This window comes from Megalobrama amblycephala, linkage group LG4 (assembly GCF_018812025.1).
Source record: "Megalobrama amblycephala isolate DHTTF-2021 linkage group LG4, ASM1881202v1, whole genome shotgun sequence".
NCBI classification, from domain to species: Eukaryota; Metazoa; Chordata; class Actinopteri; order Cypriniformes; family Xenocyprididae; genus Megalobrama; species Megalobrama amblycephala.
Window position 1 is genome coordinate 20,218,867 of NC_063047.1, and position 24,910 is coordinate 20,243,776.

General features: G+C 38.4%; 1 protein-coding gene across 1 annotated transcript in view; it reads right to left on the reverse strand.

Moving 5' to 3' along the window:
- Nucleotides 1–24,910, reverse strand: part of antxr2a (ANTXR cell adhesion molecule 2a) — a 50,939-nt gene that overhangs the window by 19,952 nt on the left and 6,077 nt on the right. Inside the window, exons 8-16 of the mRNA XM_048188179.1 lie at nucleotides 21,493–21,553; nucleotides 21,250–21,345; nucleotides 19,372–19,441; nucleotides 15,274–15,352; nucleotides 14,884–14,979; nucleotides 12,061–12,108; nucleotides 11,504–11,599; nucleotides 9,876–10,043; nucleotides 9,113–9,193 (exon numbers count right to left, since the gene is read on the reverse strand). Of these exons, the coding sequence (XP_048044136.1) occupies nucleotides 9,113–9,193; nucleotides 9,876–10,043; nucleotides 11,504–11,599; nucleotides 12,061–12,108; nucleotides 14,884–14,979; nucleotides 15,274–15,352; nucleotides 19,372–19,441; nucleotides 21,250–21,345; nucleotides 21,493–21,553 (795 nt within the window). The remainder of the gene's footprint in view (nucleotides 1–9,112; nucleotides 9,194–9,875; nucleotides 10,044–11,503; nucleotides 11,600–12,060; nucleotides 12,109–14,883; nucleotides 14,980–15,273; nucleotides 15,353–19,371; nucleotides 19,442–21,249; nucleotides 21,346–21,492; nucleotides 21,554–24,910) is intronic.

Here is a 24,910-nt window from a genome sequence, read left to right on the forward strand (position 1 = left end):
ATGAAAACACAATTGAAACCATGGTATTTTAGCTTGTCTTTGAGCACTTTAACCGTGACTCATCTCTTTTACTGTGACACGGGATTCTTACCCGAGCTTTGTGCATCACAAGTACAACTCTGTACCAGCTGAGCTACCGAGCAAGCTTGTTACATCAGTAAAACTGAACAACTGGAGCTGGGTAAGTAATGCAAACTCCAAAATATAATCATTTACAAATCATGCACTATGGTAAAAAGTGTTTTGAGGTCATAACATAATTGTGCAAGTAGCTGTGTGAAAACAAGTCTTTATTAATCATAATTGTGTGTGAAAACGTTTAAAAGTGCTTGCTGTTTTACTGCCTTTAGTGTTCATTTCTGGTAGAAACTGCAGTGATATGCATGTATTGCTACATATTTTGCGTTTTGCAAAAATGTTGACACATGTAAGTTTTTCCAATGATCGTGTGTTGTCTATCCCCTAACCCTAAACCTACCCATCACAAACTTTCTACATTTTTACATTTTCAAAAAACATCACACACTAGTCGGTTGTCATAATATTTCACTTCATAAAAGTGAGGACATTTGGCCCTCACAAGTATTGCCAAACACACACATACACGCAGTTCCTTTTCTGAGTCCCTGCCTTTCATTTGATCTTCACATCAGGCCTCAAGAGATCATCACATGTCATCAGTGGCTTGATAGTTCATCACTTCCCCAACCATCCTGCTGACCACAGTTTATGTCTTAATTAGTGACACTGTTGCTACTAAAAAATAAATAAGACAGCTTGTGAATTCCTTCTTTGTAGCGATTCTATAGCATATTTTTAAATGTAATCAGATAAAATTGTATGCACGGGAACAAAATGAGCAGTGTACTGAGATTTCTACTGTGTAAAGCATTCGTGTTAGACAGATAGATGGGTAAAATATCCAAAACTTCTTGGGGTAGGAAATTTATGCGGCTGCCACTTCGGAAGGGTTTGGGCCATCTGATGGGTTAAAACTATTAAGACCACAAGAGCAGTTCTGCATCTGTGCACACAAAAATCGGGATTCAGAACTACTTAAATGCATTTGTTTTGAGACCCGCAGATACATATCCAGATTACTGTGATCAAAACAAAGGAAAGTAAACAATGCCATTTCCCATAGATCTGATGTCTTTATGTCAAAATCTCTCTGCCGCAACAATCCCAGAGTCCTTAGTTTCTACTTGATTTGATGATATATGATATGATGTTTGGGACAGAATGACCTATAACTCATTAAGGTTGACATCATCATTAAACTTACTATGTTAGATTATAAACTGTTATGATGATGTATTATGATGATGAATGTCATATGGATTGTGATTCACATCTCTTTAATTTTGATAAAGCGTGAGATCTGCGAACAGAAGTTTTGGAGTTACACTAGAAAACATAAGCATGACTTTTTGATTTAGTTTTTTGAGGGCACTAGCTTTCCTCCTCTGGGAGAATGTTTGACTGACAGGACGGAACAAATACATAAATGAATAAACCAATTTTTTCAACAGCTGCACGATAATTGTCACATCTGTGTCCTTTCTTCCAATCAATTATGTACCACAAGTTGTAATTTATTTATGGCCAATTCAGGCTCTAGTGATGAAATGTTAAAGACACTCCAAATGCAAAGTGATATAGGGATGCCAAACTTGCCATCTTAAAAAATACATCTGCTCAAAATTACATGCTGCATTGCATCAGACCTGTAAGAAAGTGACTTTCTGCCCAAATTGAGGGAGCGTGAGTCTTATCTAAAATACGATGTGATACAAGATCTAGGGGGAGATCCCGGGCTGCCGTTTCACAGCATCTAGCCAAACACTGAGTTTCAGTGGTGACAAAAATCGAGCCATACCGTTTAAAGTCTTGCGTTTCAACACTATTAAAGTCGTGCTTTTATGAGCACAATTAATTACTGTCTAATAAAGATTGCATTTAATATTGCTTGGGCCATCGGTTTAAAATAAGGAGGCCTCCCAAATTTGCATATTAAAACTAATTAGCATAATCAAGCCGCTGAAATCCTATGCACGGTATTCAGAGAGCTGAAAATGTGCAGCACAAGCTTAAATGATCCATTATGTATTATACACCTTAAATATACAGTTTATAAAATATACAGGATTTGTACTACTGGTATACCTACAAAATCAAAATATTTAATTTAATTTTAATATTTAATTCAATTAATTTAATTTACATTTGTGTAAAAATGTTCTAAGTGTCTTTTTTCATTTTAATAAGTGGATTTATTGAATTATACATTTGAATGCGACCATTCTCAATTACTCTTCTACCATTGTTGCAAAATGTGCATATTTAAATATTTTAAAAACAAACCACTAAAACAAATTGCCTTTCAAACAGTCATGCGCTGTATTCATCACTTTAAATATTCAAATTGATCAGACGAGGGAAGGAGTGAATTACAATACATTACCGATTCCCTGTATGATTTCCATAGGTCTGTCACACTTAAGGAAAAAAATCAATGCGACAAAGCAGCCTAGGGAATGTCTGACACTAACAGTAATGCTGCTTAATTAAAGCCAAGATTCCAGCTCTCATTGCAACGGGGCTTTGATTTTAATAGACGATGAAGAAATGGCCAGCACATTGACGCGAGCACATTTGTAGCCAGTCTGGCCAAGGGAAAAAGAACACACACACACACACACACACACACACACACACACACACACAAGCGCGGCAGGACATCAACTCGGATTGAATCAGGGGGTTAAGGGGAAGTACACAGAAGCTTGCGCCTGTGTTAAACAGTCTGCTAAAGGGGGCAGGTACCAGCCCACCCAGCTAATCAGCAGAATGTGCTCCGATACAGGAGGAAAGGGATTTCTGAGCACATGCCTCTGTCACATACATCACTAATATAAAAACCTCTGTAGGCTAAAACGCTTGACCTCAATATGGAAATAAATTACAATGCAAACAAAAAGGAGGGGAAAAAATATGATTGTTAATGGATTGCATTTTGTTATACTCAGATCAAGCCTTCAATCCAGAAAGAAAGTTTTAAGTCAAATTAAGCCATGCTGAAAGCTTATAAAAAGGATTGAAAGCATAAAGAGAAATAATAACAATGACAAAAAAAAAAAAATGTTTAATGTTTAATATTAAATCAATTTAAATTTTCTAGTTTAAACCATGTGTTTTTTTATTTAATTCAAATATTTTGAAGTAAATGGAAATTTATTTGCACTGTTGAGGATTAAAAGATGACGCTAATGGCAATTTAATAGTGCTTAATGTACTGGAGACAATGGCTAGAGCCCCATCAAATAAGGAAAACGCTATCTATCTACATTTGTGGACATGTTAGTTCCTTTCCAAACCCATCTAGTGTGTACACTACTCCGACCCAATAGCTCTGTCATCCTTTTTGGCATTCCCCCCCCACCCCCCACTTTCTAGTTCCCAGTGCCACCCTCCAAACCAGCTCATTGGGGTCCCCAACCTAATCCTGTTACCAGGAGGTCTGGCTGTTTGAGGAGGCTCATAGATTAACACGGCAGACATTGTCGAATTTACAACCAGCCACATGGACATCTGCCCTACTTTCTGCGTTACACATAACCCCTACGTTACAGACCACCCCCCAACACAAAAAAAAAAAAAAAAAAAAGAGAGAGAGAGACCTGGTTCAAAGAGCAAGGGGCCATTTCATGAAATCGCCAAGCAAGTCATTGTTAAAGCTGTCATTTCTCCTCTGGGGCCGGTGCGCTTTAACTGAACTGTCAGCCTTCTACTTAATGCTTGTTAAGGGTAACAGGCCAGTCTGCTGATAGCACTAATGAGGACCAGAAAAAAAGACACAAGCATGTTTAAAGGATGCACACCGATTGTCATAACAAACACAATGGTGCCGTAATGGCTACAAAAATCAGCCACTCAGTGAAATTTTAAAGATGTGAAGATTTACAGCAGATGGTGAAAGACTCATACTTCTATAAATATGTTAATGCTTTGTTACACGGTCAGCTCTCCGCTTGCATAAACAAGTGCTTTCCTCTGCTTTATTATTTGTGACGCTCTGATTTAATTCCAATTACACCATTAATTAGAAATCTTGTGCCCTCTGATCTAGGGTATGTTTCAACTTAATAACATTTGCCAGGTTTTATTTGTCCACGGAAACCTGCGCTTGCTTGTATCTGTTCACAGAACAGAAAGTGTTTTTTTTCCCTAGAGCCAAAAAAAATAAAAAATCTGTATTTGCGGTGTATTTGTCACATAACATCATGTGATAACACAATCAGAGATAGATTAAATCATTAAATACTATTAAGCACTCTTATCTCCTGTCATTTTTCTTGAGATGTCAGTGCACAATTTGTGTTCTTGTTCAATCAGCACATTGATTATACGAAATCTGCATATCAATGGGATACAACACAAAAGGATTTTTTTTGGGGGGGGGGGGGGGGTGAAAAATTAAGTCATTTAAATGCAACCAAAAAACAATTTTGCCTTAAAGCCGAAGCGCATAATTTCTGCACACAGCATCACTAACTGGAATTGCAATAAGCGTTAAATCATATTAAACAGATTCTCCTGACCCAAACTCACACCACTGGTTGAGACGATATTGTTGTGTTGAGCTGGTTGGGATGCTTAAAAAAATCATAGTAATCGCTGAAAAAAATAAGTGCAATCACTGCAAAAATACAAAATAAAAAGATGTAAAAATCTGTTTCTGAGATGTAAAAATGTTTTTCTCCCTTCATTCTTGCTTTTCTTGTTTTAAACATAAACCTTGCTGAACGTTGTTAGATTTATATGCTTAAAACACAAAAACAACAATTTGTTGTTAATTCAAGATATATTCTCAGAAAACAAGTCTTAATATCATACACAGACTTGCTTATTAAAAAATAATCTTTTAAAAGATAGCAAAATAAATCTGACTAACAAAATGCTTCTTTTTTTTTTTGCAATGATATTTTGATTACCAAAGAAGAGCAACAGTATTTACTCATTTTAGGGACACCAGCCTACAAACGGCTTAGTCTCTACAATAAGCGAAAGTATTTCAACACTGCACGAAATCTCATAAAGGAGCTTGAAAGGCAACACAGATAGTGCATATCTAAATGATGCTGCTTCTACCTTGTGCCAAGCAAACCACATTTTCTGACGGTTGTTGTTCAGCGCAGCTCACTTCTGCTCATTAGGCAGTTGTCCCTCACTACAGCAGCCAGACCCACTTCATACTGGCCTTGCTAGTTCATTAGGACACTGTTCACTCTCTTGGCTCCCGGGGTAAAACACAAACAGTTCGCGGTCTGCCGCTCTGTGCCCTAATCCAGTCATGAGACTGGGCTCTTAAACACTATTGCGGCTAAGCCTAGCCATGTGTGCCTCCGACCTGAGGGACCCGGCCCGCCAGCCTAGAGCCTTAATTTTCCCCCGCTCTCTCCCTCGTTCTCACTCTCTCCTTCGTCCGCTACCCCATCGCTATTTCTCCATGCCAGCGTTGCCTCCCTCTCTTCCTCTCTCCTGCCTCTATAATGGCATTCTTCAAGAGCTGGCCCCGCCGTGCCGCCCGCTTGCAGTCTCTTAATTAAAATGCTCCCACCGCTCTGTTTATGTGACCGATGACTGTTAAATTAAGATGCTGTCACACTGGGCCGCAACAGTACATTTTTATTTATTTATTTTTGCTGGGGAAAGTTCTGCCACGAGCACCAGGCCTCGAGACTGTGAGCTGACATGTTTTCTTTGTCTGAGGTCGGAATTTACACCATTTAAAAATACACTCCACCTCATTACAGCACTGCCCTAAGGAGGCAAGCAGTCGGCATGGGCTAATAAGGTATGTGTTATACAGAGAATGATTTTAATAGGGTTTAATGTATGCAGAGGCTACGCTAAAGTGACATTATACGTCTTGAACAATGCTTTCTGGGGGTGTGGGGGCTGCAATCTGCAAATCTTGTGTGTGCACCATGCCTGTATTACACATTGAGCTTTCCTTGGCTCCAAAACATCTGACAGTATCTGCTCAGAGAGTAAGAGAGTGTGGGAGGATGAGGATTGATTTCCTCAAAAAAAAAAATTCAAAATATCCTGCTGAACGACGTCTTAAAAATAAATATTGTAAAACCACCCTATCTATAATCACCATCAGTTATCGTCATTACTCCCATACCACCCCCGAAGCCTCTAGTGAGGAAACAAATGCAATAAAAAAGAAATTCTGTCATGGTTTACTCACCTTCACGGTGAGTATCTGTATGATTTTCTTTCTTTTGTGAAACACAAAAGATGATATTTTAACTTTATTTATTTATTTTTGTTTGCCATATAATGAAGTATAAGTCAATGAAGTACAAATCAACTACAACTTTCATTGCACAGAGACATTTTTTAAGCTACCTACTTTTGTGTTTGGAAAGGCATAAGCAAATGATGATAGAACTGTCATTTTTGGGTGAACTATCACCAAAATTAAAACAACCCCATACAAATGCTTCAAATGGTGCCCTACTTTGGAAAAAATGTTAAATAATAGTGCGTACATTGTCAGCATGGACATGTGAATCGTAGGATGATGCACCTGACTAAAGTTCACTTCATATTTACCCATTTAATATGCACTACAGTTCAAAAGTTTGGGGTCAATAAGGTTTTTTTATTTTTTATTTTTTAAGAAAATTAAAATTAAATTTACCAAAGTGGCATTTATAATGATAAATATAACATTTTATTTCAAATAAATTCTGTTTTTTGAACTTTCTATTCATCAAAGAATCCTGAAAAAAAATTATTAATGTTGTAAAATTCAATGTTATCTATGTAAAATTCTACATTGATAATAAGAAATGTTTCTTGAGCACCAAATCAGCATATTAGAATGATTTCTGATGAATCATGTGAAACTAAAAACTGAATAAATGACTGCTGAAAATGAGTTTTGCCATCACATTTATACATTACATTTTCAAATAGAAATGTTTTCTATTATGGTGGGCACAAGAGACTGCTTTCAAAGACATTACAATTTTTACCTACCCCAAATGTTTGAATTGTAGAGTTGTAGAGAATTTTTGGATGAACTATCCCTTTAAGACCCACAGCAGCAGGAGAATCAAAAGCCTTTTCTGCGGGTCCCATCTTGATTTTGCCTTTGTGTGGCAGCTCTCTGGGGTTAATGTATGTTAATGTATCATTTATAAAGGTGCTTATTAGTGTGTTTTGCAGACTGCTGCTTTGTAAAACAATGCCGAGCCCTGGCGAGACCGTTAGTTAGAGGTGGGAGCGAGAAAGAGAGCGAAACACAGAGGCGGGCGGGTGTGCGTTCAAAAGAGCCCCCGCCAGTAATAGGCCAGCCCTTGACGCGCTGCCACCTTCTCTACCTGCTGTCCCCTGCCGCTCTTTCCGGAAACTTGACGGCAGATGTTGCAGCGCTAAGCTGGCTCTGAAGTGCCTCTCTGGCTCCCCGGTCTCCCTAACAACACAGTCAAACCACATTAGATCTCTTTATTTGTGCCCCAGGCAAGTTCGGCAGTGCAGCTGTGTCCACCCTCCGCTCTACCTTTGGTGTTGGAGCCCCTCAGGCGGTAAATGGGAGAGCAGAAAGTGTTCAGGCTGTCTTGAAAAAACTACATCTGCTGACAATCCAGCAGTCTGTCTGTGGGCGGAGTGGGGGGAGGGACCGGGAGGGGTCTCCAAGCTGAACAGATGTCTGGGACAACCTGCTTCCTTACACCTGTATGAGTCCTCGTAACCCCACGGATCCAAAGCTGAAAAATTCATGACCCCGGAGGGTTCCTGTCGGGCATCAAAGCCCCCCTATCTCTAGCCGAGCGTACGCGGCCCACCTTGGCTCTGGCGAGGGACTCCTCGGGCTTTGATAGCTCATGCCTGCACCCAGTGCACTTGATCAAGGGCTTGAAAGTCTGCACGATCGAGCTGTGGCCTGACTGAAGTGTGCCAGGGTCCCGCTTGGAGGCTCCAGACCCTCATCTCGGATGTATTGAGAGTTACAAAGGTTTTAACAGTTCTTTTGAAGAAAGTAAAACAGAACAAGTGGCTCAAGCGTGACTGGGATATTTCAGCTAATGAGAGCATTATCTCCATGGATGCGGTGAGGACTTCTTCAAGATGAAACAAACCCAAACAAATGCTTCAAACTGTGCCCTACTTTGGAAAATTGTTCAACTGCAGCGCGCACGTAGTCAGCACAGACTTGTGAACCCTGTTTACTTCCGTGCAAATTTTGTCTCATAAGAGGATGATCCACAAGTTCACTTCATTTTTAATATGCACCACCGTTCAAAATATTGGGGTTAATTCATACTTTTATTCAGCAAGGACGACAATAAAGACATTTATAATATGCTGTATAAGATTTCTATTTCAAATAAACGCAAGACTTTTGAACTTTGTATTCATCAAAATATTCAGAAAAATATTACTCAGAAATATTAAGCTGTACTACTGTTTTCCACAATAAAAATGCAGCTGAAAAAAGCTGAAAATTCAGCTTTGCCATCACAGGAATAATTATATATATATATATATATATATATATATATATATATATATATATATATATATATATATATATATATATATATATATATAAATGCAGCCTTGGTGAGCTAAAGAGACTTCTTTAAAAAACATTAAAAAAACATCTTACAGACCCCAAAATTTTCAATGGTGGTGTATTCTATTCAACAATGTAAACAAAACGGCACATTCTGTTCTTAAATTGATTGCCTCTGAATGTTGTTTTTGCACATTTATATGACTTTTTGTGCACATATATTATTGCTTTACAAAAGTTGCAAAAGTTACAAAAGAGGAAGTCTCTGCAATACAAGCTCATGACAGTCACATCCTGTTATGAGCCTCTGAAGCTGAGGTTTGTGAAACATGCATGTTTTTAATACACACACAAACACACACTCACTCACACAATAAAGGAAATAGCCCCTGAACTATTACACAACACACTGACACCCCAAGTTTTATGTACAAGGACTGGCTCTACTGTGGTATTAAGGGTGATAAATCATATATGCATTTTGTATTGGTGTAAACCAAACCATCTGTGGCTTACCTTCTCTGCGGAAGTTGGGCGCATGAGCGAAACTCGATCATATTGCCGCCGCAGAAGAGCCCACAGTGCCTCAAGTCGACCCTAAGATGAAACAAGTAATATCAAGATGTGGTCTTAGCTTGGTTTCTTTTTCACTCATCTCAAGTAAAGGCATCTGACATTATAAAGTGGCACGTTCAGATGGACTTAGAATGAAACTCAATATAAGGAAAGGGAGGCGAAGGAGAAATGGTTATGGCCAATTGACCCTTCGCAGGGAGTTTGATTGACAAGCGATCTAAACAATCAGAATGCCGAATCTGCCATTTTGTCCGACAAAGCAGTCAAGAGTTAGAAGATTAACCTCGGTAGACTTAAAAATGGTGTGTATTGACGTCTTTCCGCGTTTGAAACAACATTCCTTCTCATGTTCATTCATGTAAATTGGATGCTATAAATGAACTAGTAGGAAGAGATGTTCGGTTTACGAGCCTCTTGAGCTGAGGTGCTACAGCAATCTGTCACGACACATTAAAGAGCCACAAAATTGCTTTTATTGTTTGAAGTTCTTAAAAAACTGCACAGTTAGAAAGCTGGGACTTTGTTTAATATCATAAGTAACCTGCTCTGTCTTGTCTGTCGACGTGTTGTCAGTATCCTCTTTGCTCCGCGATGCATTTTTCATTGCGTGTGGCGTGACTGCGCCACGGCTTGTCGGACAAAGCAACAGTAACTAAGGGGGCGGACCTTTGCGAAGGGTCAATTGCAAAAGGAAGTTACTCACCCTGATTGGAGTGTACCACTTGGATTCAGTTTGATGGTAAGTAGGTGGGGGTGCAGTTGGCTTTTTGATCATGGGTTCTTCGGCCTCCTCTTCAATTGATATCACTGCATTCTTGGCTTTCTCAAGTCGTGCGCCCTCCTCTGTGGATCCTTTCTCTCCCCAACGGACCTACACAGATATTAGAACAAGAAAAGGTCATATTATATTATATTATATATGTATATATAGTCTGTCCCTCACTGAAAAAGGCTTAATTAAATCTGAACTCCTCAAGCTGTAGGTTAAGTCACATCAATATAGAACAGCTTTTCTATAGCGTCCCTGGACATTCCAATCTGCAACAACTCTCAATTAATAAAACATTCTTTGCATCCCATGTTCCCCTCTACACATGTCAGCATGTGTTTAAAGTAAAGAGGAAGTAGGCATACTTAGGTAAACCTCCTCCCCAGGTCCAGAGATAGCTTCAGAAATGGAGATAGGTTGTCTGGATGAATGAAAGCTTTCGAAAACATTAAAGGTACTTGTGCCTCGGTAAGCCCTGAGCCCTATCATTCCCTTGCCTACTCATGGGAAAAGTTAGTAGAAAAGGTTTACAAAGATTTCAGAAGGAAATTCAGTGATGTCTTTTTTACATGGGAGACTGGAGGAGGGGTGGCAGAGCATGAAACAAATATCCCTTTTTTAAAACCAGCTTTGAGATGGATACAGTGCTAAGTAGCACATTTCAGCTGAACAAAAGCCGAATGACAGAATGGAAGTCAGCAAGAGGAATTCATCTCGTCACAACTCTTTCTCAATCCTTTAGCGTCAACATGACTTAAGACAGTGAGACATCATGGAGGCCGAACTGGCAGGGCCCTGTCACGTCAAAACCATCAGTCAGGGGCTATGCTACATTTAAGGAGATTTCTATCAGAAACTTTGAGGTGTGCTGAGCTTGACATCACAGACACAATGGCTTTCATACAGAAAAGAAGAGCAAATGCTCTTGTGTGGATCAAAAGAAAACAATATGCTTTCTTTTAAACATTTCAGACTAAATTTTGCCTGTTAGTTCAATATTTCTTTCTACACCTATGAATCCAAGCGATGCAAAGACTGAAACGTGACTAGGGATGCGTCGTGTTATATCCAATAACCCGTGAATAAATGACAGAAATCTCTAATGTCAGTCGATAACTGATACGGTATCAATATAATGTGCATGTGACCCCAATCAAAGCCCTTTAAAATCACTCTGCATCATGTTAACTCCAGATTTTCCATTTTCTACTCTCTCCACAGTCACTGGTAAGAGAAAGCCAAAAGAAAACAAGAATGGTCCAAGTTTCCTAAAACCCACTTGCTCCAGTTCAAACCGGACTCCACTAACTGTTGTATAAAATAGAATTATATAATGTAAGTACTAGTATTATGCAAACTGTCCAAAAAAAGAAACATGTTGATGTATCAATACATGACTTTATAAACAAACAAAGTGTTAATAATGTCAGGCAGGTCATGAACACTCCTGAGATAGAGAGTGGTGGTGGCAGACAACTGGAAAATGCCCAAAGACATCAAAACCTTTTTTGTCATCAGGGGGCTGCACATCATTATAGGCGTCATTAAAATGTAAAGTTCACCTCCATGCGTTTGATTCCACCAGCTCCTCTTCCCCCATAGTAAGATGCATCCACGGTTGGCCACTTCTTCTTGGGTAGTGGGTCTGGCTCTGGTATCTGAAGAAATAAATGGACAGAAAATAAATAAAATCGAGACTTCAAGCCTCAATAAAATATATGTGCATTGCAAATACAAAAGCAGAATTGTGAATTTTATGTACACTGCTGTTCAAAAGTTTGGGGTCTGTAAGATTTTTAATGTTATTAAAAGAAGTCTCTTATACTGAATCTTCAGGAGTCATTACTCCAGTCTTCAGTGTCACATGATTTTAAATCATTGCTGTTCTAGAAACATTTCTCATTATTATCAATGTTAAAAACGGTTGTGCTGTTTAATATTTTTGTGGAAACCATGATACATTTTTTTCAGGATTCCTTGATGAATTAAAAAAAAGTACTGACCCAAAACTTTTGAACTTTCGTGTATATTTTCCAAATTTAAAACACATATTTTATATATATATTCAAAAACACTGATTAAAAATTATATTTATATTTTACACAAAAAAGAATCTTACTGGAGGTGGTGGTGGAGGAGGTCTTTGAGGGGGTGGGTCTTTAATAACCTGAGATGAGAGAGAAAAAAAATGTAAATTAAATTACGCAAAGTTAGTTATCGCCGTCTAAGGATGTGATTCACAATTGAACAACTGGAGCCTGGCACCAACACAACTGATTACAGGGGTCTGCATGTAAACTAACGCTGTAGGCCCCTGGTGCAAAATAAAGAAAGCCCAAAAATCAACTTGTTGACAGGGAAGTCTTTGGGGTGAGCATGGTGGTCCGTTTATCTCTTAATTAATTGGATGAGGTTCAACGCTCCCCTGCAATCCCCCAATCATAAAGTCCTGAGGAATTAATTAGCTGCAATGAAATGCAGAAGGGAAACTTGGGCTTCACTCCAGGTCGATCCCCAGTGCAAAGGAGAGGAGCGTTAACAGGATGAGATGTCTTCCTGTAGCACTTTCTGTGACAGCTTATCTGTCATGAGAAACACTACGCTGGATTCAGCAGGTGACTTCCCTCATAGACAAGATGTCTTCCTCACTGGAAATATTAGTGGCATCCTCTGGCTTTGGTGTTGTCAGATTAGCGATTGCTCAGCAAACTACTTATCAACTGAACTGACACGTCTAACCACTCTTGGATGTGATGGGTAAATGTGTTCATAGACAAAAGTGAGTCTGGGTCATGTTAAAAGGGCAAAATACTTCAATGTAATGGCTACATATGTAATTTGAAAAGCCTGAGCCTTGAACCTCTGTAACACACAGAATAGGCTCCAACAATCTAGATAAAACGCCTTGGATGTGACCATGTTTCACCTGTCAACCATGTAACTCTTCCATTGCAGATGCTTTCCAAAATGGAAGCAAGCCTTGTCTCATTAAACATGAAAGATGCATACAGTGCCATTGCAGGTTAAGCATTTACTAAATTAGTTTTCAGGAAAAAATGCCTTTTAATCATCACATATCATGAGCAGAACAGCTGTTTTATTCACATTAAAGCGTACTGATACCATTTCGCCATTGTTATCATTATAATGATGGAAAATGATCAATTAGAGTTAATTAATTGCTCTTTGACTCATAACTGACTGTTGGAAAATCTAGTCCTATCTGTCCGTGGTGCCCCAGTGTGTGATGATTAACATAACTTTGGACAGAACCTTGTGCTAAAGGATTAGCTTTTTTTTTTACAGAGTAATTAAAGAGCAGATTTATATTTGCCAGACATATTGTGGGATAAATAAGGCATTACACAAATGACATGCTGGGCTGTTAGGTTCTCAAACTACCTGACGGACAGATGTGAAGCCGGGACAACCCTTTAAATGTGGTTCAGGCAATGAAGAGCTGATAATTAAATCCAAAATGTCAGTGTACTTAGCCATCTGACACTCGCACGAGGGGCTAAGAACTAGTGGCACAGCTGTGGAATCAACCAATCACAGTCCAGCGGTGCAACGTCCCCATATGGCTTTCGGGATAATTGTCCAATTGGAGTTTATAATCTGTCCATTTCACCCCTCTGAACACACTGTTGTGTCAAGCTGTTTTCCAGGCTTAACATGATCATGGACAAGTAGCAGGTAGCATATTTGCAAATTAAAATGGTGCATTTCCATTAACATAAAATTAACCTGTTTGCAGTAACACAACAAATTAACGACCTAAGAATGTTATCAAAACATAATTAAACAGATGCCTTTATCCAAAGGTAATGATATATATTTATGACACTCAAATTCTATATAAAATATATAACATTTAAGTGTTGTGTGATATACGTTTTTCGATTGTCCACTGTAGTCAGTTCAGTCTTGGACTGACCGGTTTGAAGGCGCAAAAAACACATACTTTCATACTTGACCCTACAAATGAATTCCAAACATCCGCATTTAATTCGACTCATATTTGGTATATTTGCAGAGGACATCTTGGTGTGGCTATGGATACTAATGTGTGTGTTTCGGGGGGGATGAGGTGCTTCTGTATTTCTCTGATTGCTGAAAACTGGCAAGGCTGAGTTTAAATATTAACAAAGCACACATGGCCCTTCTCTTGTGCCGGGGTCCCTGATGGAGAGGAACAGCAGCTCCTCCACCAAGACAAACAGGGCCGAGTCCAGACATGCTGCGGGGGGTTTACATTTTAATGCCTTTGTTGGTTTTCCAAAATATGCTTCCATCTCATCCTGGAATGGCTCCCACCAGGTTCTCAAAGAGAGGTGGCGCATATCATTTGGTTGTGCAGTAACGCTGATTGCCATAGCAATACTCGCCAGCTTCACAAATTCTAGATATTTTGTAAGTGCACCATCTGTATATACAAGCGCATCAGAGCCTGAGAAGTGTTGCTGCTTTTTTATTTAAATTATTGTTTTTTAAGTTGAGGAGAGTGAACTTTTCACTTTGTTTGATTATTAGTCTGCAGAGAAACTTAAAAAACCAAAAAAAAAAAAATAAATAATAAAATAAAAATAAAAATCACAGAACCAATAGGAGAAGAGCTCAAATAAGTCTATATCTGTGGCAGCTGTTCTGGTTGCACATATCAGATGAATAATCAGGATGTGGTAAAGTCTGTTTCCGTAAACTGTGCTTCCTTAGAAGGCGTCTTTAAAAAATACAGCTTAGACAAGGATATTACAGCAATATAGCTCCTACTGTTGATTCCTTATTTTACTGTAACCGGATGATGTAAACCACAAGAGAATTTACAGAGAAAATGTAATAGGAAAATAAAAATATGGAAGACAAACATGTTTATCTCAATCAAGATTCTGTGTGAGACAAAAACTTGAAAACTGAGAGCAGGAAGACCTGTGACACTTACGACAGTGCAGCAGAGAGGCCAGAACCACCACATCAGAGCCAAAGCCAACAGGAGAAAGAGCACCAAGAACACAATGGCCACCACTGTGCCGTCCGACTAATGAGAGGGAATATTTACAATTAGCTTAAAAATAGCATAATAACAAAATGTTATGAAAACAGAAAGAAAGAAAGAAAGAAAGAAAGAAAGAAAGAAAGAAAGAAAGAAAGAAAGAAAGAAAGAAAGAAAGAAAGAAAGAAAGAAAGAAAGAAAGAAAGAAAGAAAATACTGAATGTAATATAAATCCTATTCCAAATCCAGTTATTTTATTCAATTTTTTAGTACTACATTCTTTTATAGGATGAAGAGACATTTATGGCTGTTTTCTTTCTGATCTCATGTTTGACTTACACATGAGGAGGCAGTTATGATGAAAGCACTGGTGATGTATGATGTGCCACTGTTCAAACTGATCAGGACCTCCATTTGTCTGTAGGAAGAGAACAAAAACACAATGGGACGGTGTGTTTAGAGTCATTACACACCGGCTTTTGTATAAATGGTGAAAAAACCCCAACAACATCAAAATTAGCTTTATTTGAAGAGAATACAGAAACGTGATGGTAGTTGCAGCAGCAATGGGGAAGCAAACATAGGGAAGAGTCTAGTTGGGGATGATTTACAGTATGATTTCTGATAAAAACAAGTGTCAAAATAGGCAGTGTTGAATCATTTTTATGCAAAAAAGGGAAGAAAATTAATGAAAAAAGGGAACGAAACTAGTAACTAGAATAGTTCTTTTCCAAAAACAGAAATGAAATGAAATTTAATTAAAGCAAAATTAAAACTACCAAAAGCTAAATGAGAAGCTAAACTGAATTGAAAATTAAAAACAAAATCATACCAGTAATGCTCACTGGTGTCATGAGAATTATTTGAAGTTTAATTCCTACAGAATTTGTTGGAAATTCTCTCTTATTTACTGTGGAGGGAGTTGAAGGTGGCTCGCAATTAAGGCGCTAATGATGAACGGCATTGTAATTTCCATATGTCTATTATGCAGGAGACAATTACCATGGGGCTAATGAGAATCCTCAAGCAGGAAATCGACTGACTGAACGCCTGAGATCCCTCCCAAAATGAGAGAATATGTAAAAGACAGGCCACTGTCTGAGAAGCCAATAATAATGCAGTAGAGACATAGGAGAGAAAAAGTTGCCTACAGAAAACAACGACGATTCCGCTAACGTTTGGGTCTTGCGTAAAGCTTTCCTAATGAGACCGGCAAGGTTGCTTCTCAAACAACACCAACTGAAGAACTAACTTTCTAAAGGGTTTTTCTCATTACAGCATAAACCATAATCTCTTACAGTACTGCACTCTAGTTTTTTGTTTTTTTTTTGTTTTTTGACTCTTGAAGACTTTTAGATTATATTAGCTTGAACTGTCATTGCCTTTAAAAAAATCTAGTCCTGAGGCTGCAGGAAGCTTGTAAAGGGTTTTTTGCATGTTAACTAGGTCCGTGTGCTGAATGGATGAGAGGAGAGGCTAATTCAGCTGACATACTCAATACATGCAAATGGGAGGCAGGTTGATAATCAAGCTGGATATATGTATGTTTGGTGAAGGGATGAAAAGTGATCCAACAAATGATTGTATTTTCTTGCACTTGACTGGAAGGTCTAAAATTCCTTGGATCACCTGATTCAGTTTTTAGTTGGACAAAAAGCGGATTATGTGATGCTCTGTGAGACATTCAATTGGTATTCTTGGACATTGCAATCAGCAACAAACATCACAAACAATGAAGGCTGAATTATTTATCTTCAGAGGTACTCTGAAACCAGAATGAGTGGCAAAAAAAAACCCATATCAAAGGAGGAAACTTAGTGGTAAACTCTAAAAGGCATTCCCAAAAGCCTCCCGATTACATTTATACTGAAAAACAGGTGAATCCCGTGCTAAACATACAAAGCTGTTCCTGAAACTGATTGCCTCATTGTATGGTTTTCTTTTGACTAGAAATGCAGAGTAGAAGAAAATGTGACAGAAGTTCAGCAGAATAACTCAAGCACATGGACACAATTGCTCTTGCCATCACAGAAGGCCCCTCATAGCACCACAAGAGACTGAGAGTGGTGTGTGAGGTTGATTCCTTGTCACAAAGCACATGCTGATGGAGACTGAAAGTGACGTAGCTAGCTGAATGGGATGACACGGGTGTCACTAAGGGCTTTCTAACTTCCCTTTCAAATAAAAGTGAACACCCTGCATTATTGAAGGCCTAACATATGCATCAGCCCCGACAGACTGTTGCACAATGGCATGCATGTCTGACGTAACTTTCAGAAGTTAAATCTGTAAATCTTATTCACATATAGTTTTCTTAATGAAATCAGGCTGTGTGCGGTTACTGTACTACATTTTCTACTACTAATTTTCATTTCATTTTCTAATTGTTTTTGTGCCAGATTAAAACTACTCTGATTACAAAATACACATTATACAATCTGATATCAGTTACATTAATTAAAAACATATTGCCACCTTAAATAGCTTCAATTTGGTAAGCCATTTGTTAGTAGCTTGTAGCATGCAATACCAATCCAAAGTTTGGGGTCAGTAAGACTTGCATATTTTATATATTATTCATATATTATTAATATTAATATATTTCATATATTATTTCATATTATTTCATATTTTTATTCAGCAAGAATGCAGTAAATTGATCAAAAGCGACAGTAAAGACATGTATAATGTTACAAATAATTTCTATTGCAAACAAAAGTTGCTCTTTTGAACTTTATATTCATCAAAGGATCCTGCAGTATCACAGTTTCCACAAAAAATATTAAGCTGCACAAATGTTTTGAAAATTGATAATAAAAATAAATGTTATTTGAGCACTAAATCAACATTTCTGAATTGCTGAAGGATCATTTACACTGAAGACTGGAGTAATGATGCTGAAAATTCAGCTTTGCCATCACCAGAATAAATTAAATTTTAAACTATATACAAATAGAACATTTTAAACAGTGATTTTTCATAATATTACTGTTTTACAGTATTTTTTTTATCAAATAAATTCAGCCTTGTCAGACTTCTTTGAAAAACATTACAAAATCTTACTGACCCCAAACTTTGAACGGTAGTATAATTACTTTTCCACAAGAATAAACTGACTGTAGATTAGCTAATTCAAATTATGATTGGCTTGAAGCTTGGCAAGTAGCTTTCCAGCACTGGTAAAAACATCCAATGTGACATATCCAAATATGAAAAACATCACACTTTGATTCAAAAATAAATAAGCCATTCAGTACATCGTTGCCTTTCATTTTGGAAAGAGTAACCATCTTTTAATCATCTAGCAGAGTGAGAGGAGGAGTTCTTGTGGAGGCAGCGCTGCCATGTTAACTGGGTATATTTCCCACCCCCTACGCAGATGGAACTAAAATGGCGGCCTGACAGATCAGATTGATTATTGATGAGGCACGTTCCACCACTCGCACTGCAGGCAGGTGTCAGGTCTGTCCCTCAGTTATTTTTCTCACTCCGCTGTTGTTGTGAAAACGCAGGTGAGGACATGCTGCTGCCAGACAAAAGTTCCTCACCCCCTCCAGCCAAACACTCAAAGGGACGGGGCCGGCCAGCGCTAATGGGCAGGCTGACAGATGCCCTAGATCCTGGTCTGACGAACCAACAGCTGTCGTTGCAGATGAGACCCTGATATCTGGTGATACGTCACTGAACCACAAAGACCCTTTGAATTACAAAAAGCCTCCAAAAAGACACTATTTGATATTTCCTAGTGGTCTGTTCCAGCAAGGATTGTTCAGGATAACTCACATACAGTAGGTCTGCAAATATGAAATGACATGAACTACTGGTTTTCTAGGTGTAATACCTAAAAATTGGCAGTTTTCTGAATGCAAGCTGGGCAGATAGGTAGAAACGGACAGAGAGTGCAAGAAAAAGACAGTGAGAGAAATTTCTAGCGCTCAGACATGATGCAGGTGTTATGTGGTTGCCTATTGTCAATGCATCGTGAATTATTTAAATGGGAGCGTGGAAAAGGGAATCGGTGCATCTGTCGCACATCCTTTTAAAGCCCTCCACCAGATGTGTTTACTAGCCGTTCATAGCAGCAAACTACTTAATGGGTCACAGTTGCCAGCCAAGAGTTAATTAAGCAAGCCTTTTGAATGGCGACCACGTATAGGGGATCAAACGTCCCGGGTAAGTCGGACCGTAATTTCACACAAGCTGCTCAAAGCTAATCCCAGATCCACACAGGGCGCTGCATCTCTCAGTCAATTCAATAACATAATGCTGTAATATGACATTTTAGGCTGGCATATCACATGATAATTTAATAGGTCACAATGTTGCAGCTCAAAGTATGTTCAAGTGAGGTTGAAACTGAATTGATTTCAGTGCATGATTTCTGTACATCTGGAGATCGTAATGACACTTGCTGCTTTATGAAACATAAATACTCACTGTCCCACTGAATACAGCACTGGAGCAGGACACAGGACATAGTTATCCATCACCTTGCTAGGCTTTTGCTCTGAAAAGAAAAATGAATAGAAAGTTGATTGTGTTATGATCCGCTGCCAAACTAGCTGGAGAACAAACTCCCCCCAAGATGTGTACCGCCAGGCCATTCGTTATGGCGTAGAGGCTTACTAGAACTGCTGACGTGTGCAGTCAAGTTTAGGGAAGAGTGCCATTTTTTTCATCCCATTTGAAAATGATTTCTTTGCCGCATCACTGCCGAAGGCACCCAGAATTCAACATTCATGTATTTCCTGTCTGGTTACAAAAGCAGTGACATGTGGATCCCATATGTGGATCTGTCTTCTAATGATTTTGCACTCATAAAGGAAACACCATTCAGTGTCTGATAGGGACAGCACTATACAGCATGTGACTGCTCATGAAAATCCATACATATATAATTGTTATACACAGTAAAAGGAATAGTTCACACAAAAAATGAAGACAATTTACTTACCCTCATGTTGTTTCTTTATTCTGTGAAACACAAATGAAGATTTTGAAAAATGTCTTCACACAATGAAAGTCAGTGGTGTCAAATATAGTTTTGGACCCCCTTGGCTTTCACTGTATGGACAAAAAAATGAAGCAAAGAAACATTTTTCAAAACATCTTCATTTGTGTTTCATAGAATAAGCTTTGGAGCAACATGAGGATGAGTCAATGACAGAATTTTTGAAACTATCCCTTTAAGAAAATTTAGCACAAAAATATTGTTGCTTTAGATGAGAGGTTCTCAATGTTTTTGATTTATAATATAAAACTATAATATATTAACAGAAACTGGGAGTGTCGATGATTTTGTCTTTCCATAAGTTAAGCAATGGATAAACAGAGTATTTTAGTTAAGTTAGATTGTTTTAATGTATTAATAATAGCAATTATATTAATATATTAATTTAAAGGTGCTCTTTGTAAGAATGACAGCTAGTGGTTGAAATGGGTACTGCAGGCCAAATTCAAAATATTGTTTGCCCCGCCCCCTCCTCCTCAGACTCAATGCTCTCACGGGTTGCCAGTTTGAAGACACGCAACAGGAACGAGATCAATTGACATTGCAAGGTGAGGAGACTTACACACTGTAAGATAATTAGTTGATTTATTGATTTATGATGAGTTGATATCGCATTTTAATACGCTCCCGTCCATAGAGATTTTTAGATAGATGCTGAGGTTTTTTAGGTCGGGTACAATCTGCGATATCTGACCCAGTTTGTTCGCTGGCTTCCACGGCTGCAATTCGCTGCATGCGTTTTCCGCCAACTGGCAACCCGGGGTGGCGAAATACTATTGGGTAAATTGGCACAGACCAAAACAAAAACATAAGTTCCGACACGGAATGCAAATTTCAAATTTAAATTACTGGCTGTAGCAATGGTTTTCAGAGAAACAAATACGTGAACTCAGCATGTTTAATAAATATCTGTAAGCATATTATGGTATTTTACGCTTTAGTACAGTCAAAAACTTACACAGAGCACCTTTAAATAATTTCATGTCATCCTGCAGCTTTTTTTGGAAGTTTGCTGAGGTCCCCAGTGGACCCCTGGTTAATAAGAACCACTGCTTTAGATATTCGTTGGTCTAGTTGAGTATCTTTTTCTGTCTTTAGTAACCTAAAGTGACAGTTTAGCCACAAAACGTCTTGCAACTTAGGTGCACTGCATCCTAGGTGTGACCAGCTTGTCACTTCCTGTATGATACAACTGACTTTCACAGACACAAAATCTGTCTTTCATCATTTGGCTTTATCTATGCAACATCAAATCAAGCTTAGGGGGAGACTGAGGTCAATATATGTGGAATAATCATACTTACTGTAAGTAACTCCATCCACTATGAAACTGCAGATAACTCCTTCTGTTTGTTTCCCCAGCGTGAACCCGTTCCCTCTTAAAACAATGTCAAAGGACTCTGTGGTATGTAAACCAGATGAGGACATAATGAGAAGCACTCCTGGGCGTTCACCCAAATCAACGACCACGTACACGCGCACACACACACACACAAAAAGGCAATTTCATCCACCCTGATAACTGTAAAAGCCCTTGAAATGCTTACGGTTCACGCAGACGCTGGACGGCTCCACTGTTAGGATCTCAGTGCATGATTGCTTGAGGATCTGTATGATAAAAAATGTATTCAAATCAGTATTTGTCACTGCTGAATCACTATATCAGCTATCACAGTGTCCGGGTCTTTAGCATTCACGCCGGGGATGTTTGCTATGCCAAATCAAGCTCAATGAGACGAGCATCACATACAGTGCGGTGTGGGATAGACCCGTGTCAGCCGTTATGGGGAAATTATGCGGTGCCATTTTTCCTCTTCAGCTCTATTAGAGACCGCAGGCTGACATTATCATATAAACAGGCCTGTGAGAGGCCACCATCGCCTCTCCCATCATCCACATAAATCAACTGAGGACAAACTATGCAAATCTCTGTACACAATGGGCAAAAAGACAACATTAACAAAAAGATATGGTCCTCCGAATCACCTGCAGCGGAGATGAGGCTTCAGACTGAAGTGGAGGACACGCATAAAATGGGCTGATTGAATATGACACCTGATAAACTCTGCTATCATTAAAGAGGAGAAGGAACACTGACTAAATGTCAGGGCTGAAAAATACTCAGGATGGTCTTTATGGCTCTTTAATGAGTTGGCACGATACAAGGGAGGTTCATCGCAAGACGTTTCAACGTATTTTCTCTGACAGTTGTCTATACACGGGAATAGACTTAAAGCTTTAGATTATCCATCCATCCATCTATTATTATCAGACAGCTCTCTAGAAAACTTGATTCTGACTGATTAATCATGACATTCTTGAAGTGCCACAAATTCTCAAATGGACTGACCCTTTTTCCCTTGGACTTGTGTTTGGATCACCATCCTGCTGAAAGAGTTTTTTAAAGCTTCAGTATTCTCCAGTATTTTGCTCTGACATTCTTCTCTAACAGCTCCACAGCATGATACTGCCATGACTTCACTGTATGATGTATACGAGGTGTCAGTGGTGTGAGAATTAGCACTACAAATACTGCTTCCAAATTTGGCTGAAAATGTTCTTGACCTCATCTGACTGCAAAATGGTTCCCTTTCACGTCACAACTAGGTCAATATTATGCTTTTAATCAGAAAACCATGCTTAGTTCTTTCTGTCTGTTTGAGCAATAGCAATTGCCTACAGTACAGGACAGGTCAATGTTATGTGAGTTATATACACTACTGTTCATTATATGCTCCACCATTCAAAAGTGTGGGGTCGGTATGATTTTTTATCTCTTTTGCTCAACAAGGCTGCATTTATTTGATAAAAAAAATACAGGAAAAACAGTAATACTGTGAAATAATATTACAATTTAAAATAACTGTTTTCTATTTTATTATAATATACAGTAGCACATGATCATTCTAATATGCTGATTTGGTGCTCAAGAAACATTTATTATTATCAATGTTGAAAACAGTTGTGCTGCTTAAAATTTTGTGGACAATATTATCCTTTTTGATGAATATAAAGTTCAATTGAACAGCTTTTGTTTGAAATAGAGATTTTTTGTAACATTATAAAAGGTCTTTACTGTCACTTTTGATAGTTTTCAGGTTTAAAAAAAAAAAAAAAAAAAAAAATCTTACTGATCCCAAACATTTGAACAGTACTGTAGATATGCACCAGTAAACCATATCATGCAATATTATGATATGTCCACAAAATATAAAAAAAAACTTTCTGTGCCATCAATCAAAACATTCTTGGAATATTAAAATAGGCCTGGCTAAATCTATTCTTTGGGCTTTTGCTTTTTGCAAAATCTCTGTTAAGTCTACTTTAGCCCCGGACTGCAAAGCTGCACAGATGATCTCAAATCCTGGAAATCTGAGCAGAGAGCAACATGAGGCCAACTAGCCCAGCCTCCAAGATTACTAATCACTAGAGAATGCTTGTGTTTTGCTGGGCCTGAAACTCTATTTGGCCAAACAAGCTAACTAAGTAAAGAGATGATGAGAGTTTTTTGGGGGGTTTTTTTATACCTCTTTTCTGGACAAAATCAATTTCAAGGAGGTCCTGTCTTTTGTCTTGCATGACTAAACCTGAAAAATATCCCAGAAACTGATTCCTGTGGTCACAAAACAACACACCCATGTACAACAACACTGGACTCAGCTGTTGATGGTTTACTGATGGCAGAAGATGTCCAGTATTCGTAACATGTTTACAATCTTAAACCGCATCATCGGTAAATTCTATGCACATAAAGGGGCAAACATGCAATGAAAAATACTTGACAAGGAGCATCATGAAGCAATTGGAAAGTATCACAAATGAATTGTCAACAGACTTGTGAAAGATAAAAAAAAAAAAAAAACACTTTGGCATGTTCATAAAAAAAATGTTTCACAGAGTCCTTTATGAACAATTTACAACCAAGTTATGTTTGATTTCAAAAGCTATATTTTATAAAGTTGCTTTACAAAACAGCATTTTTAAAAACTTTACTTTAGTCAAATAACAGATCTGGATTGTTTTAGCATCAAGCATCTGTCTGAAGCCAATTTTAAATTGCAAAAATATGTCAATTTTAAAAGAACACAAGATACCCATAAATTGGTATACTCTAGTTCAATGTTTTAATGTTCTTATATAGTGAGACAGCACACGCTGAAAACACAAAGAGCATCTTGTGTGCTTGAGTACGTGAAACTGCTCACCTGTGGCACTCATTCATACAGAGATGCCCAGAACATGCAGATTTCATATTGAAATAGCAGTCTTTTTGAGCTTTAAAGGTGCTATAGAGGATGTTTTCGACGACTGAGAAACAAAAGACTGTTAGTGAGTTTTTGAAATGAGCGCATGCGTAAGAACAACCCCCCCTCCTTTCGAGGGAACGCCTCCCAAAACTCATGCACGAGTATTGTAACACGAGTGTTTGTTTACCACCGGCATTCGCTGTGTCGTGTTAGTGGATTCATCATGTCGGACTCACCGCAGGTAACTCATAATCTGCAGTTGTTACTCCTGACAAAAACATTGCATGCGGCGCCTGTGGAAAGTTACTGGAGCACGCACGTCTCTCACAAGGAACGTCATGGCAGTGATTGACAGGCCAGAGGGCCAATCGTTTACACGATGATCGCGTAAACGATTGGCTGATGTTATTAAGGCCCTACCTCGTGCACAGATGATGTATATTAATATTATTCCTTTCAGTGCACCTATAAATAGTCTTTTATCAGTTAGTAAAGACAGTTTCAAGTAATATTGCAAAAATGTATAAAACAAAACATCCTCTGTAGCACCTTTAATATTCTTAGATGCTAGTGAATATTGCAATTTCATTAAGTGTTCAGTCCTACTTCTGATTTATTAATCCAAAATTGGTCAAATTCTGTGACATTCCGCGTTATACTATAAAATCCATTTATATGACTGGATTCCGTGATTCCGTACACATTTTCCACATTGTGG